We start from the raw sequence: 4835 nt of genomic DNA, 5'->3' as shown, positions 1-4835 counted from the left end.
CTGGTTTTTCTATGTTTTCTTATTTCCCCCCCCCCCCTTCCTTTTCCCTCCTTTCAGATATTTCTTTGTACAGCCCCCTTGCCTTACCCTCTCCCATCACTTTGCACAAATATTTTTCCCCATTTAGTCCTTCTGTGAAGTGGGTTTTGGGTTTTTTTTCTACTTTGTGCTGAAAGAACAGTCAGATGCTTGCCATTCCAGTGACCAGTACATCTTCACTGTGTAGAGTCACAAGTTTTTTTCAGAGGTTCATTACAAAGACCTACTAACAACAACCCAGAATAAGCCACTGTAGCCAGTAATCTGTGTGTATCTTTCTCAGCTGTATCTACAGAAGATAATTCTGATGAAATCAGGATTGACTCCTTAGTGAAAGACATGTAATTTGTGTCTTCCCAGTTTGAGATCCCTGAGAGGAGGAGTGCTGAGCAAGTAGTAGATTTTACTATAGTAAGACTACGTGTTGTGACTGTTTGGCAAGAGAAACGAGGGAGAGATAGTGGGGAAACAACTTACTAGCAGGTATGGTAAGTTTTATTCCACAGATTTCAAGGGAAATGCCGTTTGATATTGTACAAAAGGATCCCAAGTCATACAAAAACTTTGGACAGGAGAATGAAACTCGTAAGACAGGCCAGGCTGTAGATGCACTTTGAATTTCATTGTCACTTTCAGTTGGTTTGTTGTGATTTACTTTTCTTTCTGTGCTTTTCTTGAAGGACACCAGAAGCAAATTCTCGTGCCTCCAGTCCCTGTCATGAAGTGGAACAGTTCCAGCTAATTCCTGCAGTTGAAACATCCTATCTTGCCAGAGCTGGAAAGAATGAATTCCTGAACCTCGTTCCTGATATTGAGGAAATCAGACCAGGGTAAGTTTTCTATTGTTGTGTGGTTGTGGCTTCCTGAGATTTGAAGTTTCTTTGCCCCATTTGAGGAAGGTAGCAACAGATGATAGCAAAACTACGGAGTTCTGTTTGATGGAAGCAGGATTGATGAAGGTTGTGTTGATACTTGAACTCTGCAGCATTCTTTGCTGACATCTACTTAATGAACAGGATTTCCAGTAACTTAAGTGTAATTGTTATCATCAAAACCATGGCAGAAGTTGACTGAAGTAGAGATCTCTTTGGGTCCTTCTTTCTGGCAGACTTTTGTACAGTTCTTGAAGACAAAATTCAACTTGCTGTAGAAGAACTTTTTCATAATACTGTCTCAGACAAAATGTATTGAGGACCAGGTGCTCTTATACAGTGTTTTGCAGTTAATAGGGATACTTGGTAGGTGCCTTGTTTAAGGGAAAATGTATTCTTGTTCATCTGTGGGTTTGTTTTGGTTTGTTTTTTTTCCAGCTCTGTTGTCTCAAAGAAAGGATACCTCCACTTCAAGGAGCCACTCTCCAGCTCCTGGGCCAAGCACTTTGTGGTGGTTCGGCGGCCCTACGTTTTTATTTACAACAGTGACAAAGATCCTGTAGAAAGAGGCATCATAAACTTATCCACAGCTCAGGTGGAATACAGTGAGGATCAGCAGGCAATGGTAAAGGTCAGTCTGAGAGCTATTACTTATTTACCCATAGAGCAGGAGCATTACAGGTAGTGGTGCATCCATACCATCTGTGTGTCATCTCTGGTCCAAGGAAATGCATCAGTGTCCTGGAGAATGTCTGGCATCTGATGATTCTGCCTGCAAAGTCCTGGTTTCATCAGGGTTTCTTATGTTTTGGACACAGTTGTACAAGAAACTGACTGCTGTTAGGCGTTGTATTTGCTTTTAAGAGCATGTGTTGGTACCATCACCCTGTGTGTTTGTTTTTTGTAGTTTAGTTTGAGTGATGTTTGGGATTGTGTGTTCTGTTTGTTTGCTAAAAAAGCGCCAAAACACATGCCAGCATCCTTCAAGGAAAGAAATTAACTTTATTGGACAGTCTCAGCAGCTCTTGAAAGTGCATACTCATGAGTTAAAATATTTTGTAGATGTCCCATTTGATTGACTAATAATATCCTGGAAATGACCAGTGACACTTAAACGAAAGACTTTAAGTCTTACAGGTTTTAGGAATGTGGCAAAGCAAACTCTCAGAGAGATCATTTGCATCAGCTTCTGTGCTTCTGAACTTCAGTATTATGAATTGTCCTTAATATTCCAGACACCCAACACATTTGGCGTGTGCACAAAGCATCGTGGAGTCCTGCTCCAGGCCATCAATGACAAGGACATGAATGACTGGTTATATGCCTTCAATCCTCTTCTTGCTGGCACAATACGGTAAGAGGCAGTTCATGGGCACAGCACAAAGATAGTGAGAGGAGGCAGATAGTGTTACAGAATTTAATCTCTTCTGAAGAAGTTGACGAGATGGGAGAGCTGAAGGAGGAAGGAGGGTGGGCACCAAACAAAATACCAAACAGCCCTGTATTTCAGGGAACGGAGTGGCTGATGCTGTGGCTTGTGACAGTCGGACAGTTGTATCCAGTTTGAACACGTGTGATATGCTTCATGCGCTATTACATTTAGAGGCCACAAATTGGATTCCTTGTATTTGTTTCACAAAGTTACAAAGCTTCTTACTGCCCCCGTGCCGGCGGGTCTGGGCTGCCTTCTCATTCCCTTGATTGTGAGATAAAGGACAAATGCTTATTTCCTTCCTCTTTTTGAAATCCTCTAGAAACCTCCCCTCTGACACAGGTCACAAACATCCCCTGCTTGCTAGAGAGATCTTACGCTACAGTAGCTCTTCCTTTCAGTAAAAAAAAACCAAACCAAAACCCGAAGTTATTACTGTAGAGCATCAAATAATTTTGTAACAGTGCAGTCCTTAAAGGTGCCGTCCTCCTTTAATGGGCACAGCAGAGGACTGAGAAGTCTTTCTTGTTTCAGCCCTTGATACGTTTTACTTTCTAAACATACAGAGTAAAGTAGAATTATAGGAAAGGTTTAAAAAAAAAAAAAAGGTAGACAAACTGTGGGGAGGGAAGAAAAATAAACTTCTAGAATTCAACAAATACTTTTTTGCTTCTTTCTTATGCAGGTCAAAACTGGCTCGAAGACGCACGGGCCAGCTGAAGTACTGAGTCCATGTAATGTTCTCATCTGTTCTCCCTAACTCACCTTCGGATAGATAAAGTGTTACCTCTCATTTTCTCTTTGTGATTCTTGACAGTTTCTCTTGTATGTAATCCTGTGGTTTAACATCCCCTACATTCCCACATTTTCAGCACATTTTCTAGATATTCTAACTCTTACCTTGTTTCTTTTCACTTGTACCGAGAATTGTACTAGTAGCATGTGGCCAAACAAAAAGAGAAAGAAAAAAAAAATCAAAAAAAAGAGTGATTATGCACGACTCGAAAAAGAAAAAAAAATTTATTTATTTTTTCTTACAACAATTGTTTTCCCATTCTAACTGACCTTTTGGTGTCTGTCCCGCTGTCCGTTGTTGTCTGTCTAGACTGCTGCAGGTTTTTCATTCAGTTTGTGACTTGGCAGTAGTCATTGGTTCCCTCAGGGCAAAGTTCTAATGCCAGGGAAAGATGAATTCTTCTGTGTAGACATTACCCAGCCAGGAACTGCAATGGCTCCTCAGGCTTTCTGGATCCAGCCTCTAATTTAAACCGTTAAAAGCTGATATTGGACAAATCTATCTGGGTAGACTGGATTTTGGACTTGGTGCAAGGTCTTGAGTTCCCAGGGTCCAACAGGCTAATGCATGAGCTGGAAAAAGCTAGGGAACAAACCAAGAGGGGCTGGCTCACACAACCTGCCTTTAAACTCCTGCTGTGGGGCTGCAGGTGAACAGTGCTTGGCTTTAACTCTTTTGCAGAACATTAACACTCACTCTGCTGCCTGTGAGCTGAGGAGGTGGAACTTGTGCTGATGTGAGGAAACATAAACCACACCTCTGAAATCTCTGAAATATTCGATGCAATCCCTAAAGTTTTAGATGCTCAGCTTCATATGTGGCAGATAGTGTTAAGCAGAACAGAAGTGTGGTTGTTCCCTCGAGCACTTTCAGGAGATCACCGCGGGAGGGCAGCGTCTCCTGCTGTCAGCCCTGACTTCTGAGTCCCTGGAGCAACAGCTCTCGCCTCTTGAGAGGGATTTATAGTTGTCGTTGGTATGGTGGGACAGACTGGTCTATGGCATCACTCCGAAAGGCCTGTGTTAGGCATGAGTCCCCTCTGTAATACTCGGAGGACGTTCCGTTTGTTCACGGGGAAAGCACCCTCTGTCTACAACATACAACCTAGACCTAGCCCTTGCAGCGTTCTCCAGGAAGCAGCAGGACACTTTCACTTCCTTTTGGAATCACTGCTGAATGTCTCCTAATTTCCCTGCTACAGTTTTCATCAGCTAGAACCCGCTGGTTAGTTTTAACTTCAGAATTAATCCTTCCTGGAGGATGGATCAAGTGGACTCTGGTCCAGGGCAGTGGGGTGTAATAATTGGCTTCTTGGCAATGAGCTGGGTGCTGTTAGTTCTTGACCTACAATGTAAGTTCTCCCTGTGGCCGAAGTTTTGTCTTTTTCCCAAGGAGGGAAAGCAGAATGAATTTCCTTTGAGAAGTAAACTCACCTTTCTTAGTTAGGTTTTCAGGGAGGTTGAAGGAGGTTGTTGGTTTTCTTTTACTGTATTTCGGACTGCTGTGCTGTATTTTTGACTTACCTTGGGCACTGGTAGGGCTAGCTGTGATCCTGGGGATCCTGAGGGTCCGACCTCTCACAGGAGAGGTAAAAGGGGTTTGTTCCACTATTACAGTAGGCACATCTAGGCACACTCCAGCTCAAGAAGGTCATTTTGATTCAGCTCACTTATCAGCAGGTCATGCCATGCATTGG

The 4835-nt window shown here is 42.8% G+C and overlaps 1 protein-coding gene across 2 annotated transcripts in view; it reads left to right on the top strand.

The window, feature by feature from the left end:
* The window catches only part of KIF1B (kinesin family member 1B), a 79190-nt gene extending 75844 nt beyond the window's left edge, over window positions 1–3346 (top strand). For both annotated transcript variants that reach the window (XM_010137102.1, XM_010137028.1), the window contains 4 exons: window positions 720–869; window positions 1350–1542; window positions 2147–2265; window positions 3029–3346. In XM_010137102.1, coding sequence (XP_010135404.1) covers window positions 720–869; window positions 1350–1542; window positions 2147–2265; window positions 3029–3071 — 505 coding nt within the window. In that variant the 3' untranslated portion in view covers window positions 3072–3346. The remainder of the gene's footprint in view (window positions 1–719; window positions 870–1349; window positions 1543–2146; window positions 2266–3028) is intronic.
* Window positions 3347–4835: the final 1489 nt, after the last annotated feature.

The sequence above is a fragment of the Buceros rhinoceros genome, unplaced genomic scaffold (genome assembly GCF_000710305.1).
Source record: "Buceros rhinoceros silvestris isolate BGI_N320 unplaced genomic scaffold, ASM71030v1 scaffold8620, whole genome shotgun sequence".
In the NCBI taxonomy this organism is placed as follows: domain Eukaryota; kingdom Metazoa; phylum Chordata; class Aves; order Bucerotiformes; family Bucerotidae; genus Buceros; species Buceros rhinoceros.
This window is presented reverse-complemented; position numbering and strand designations above follow the sequence as displayed.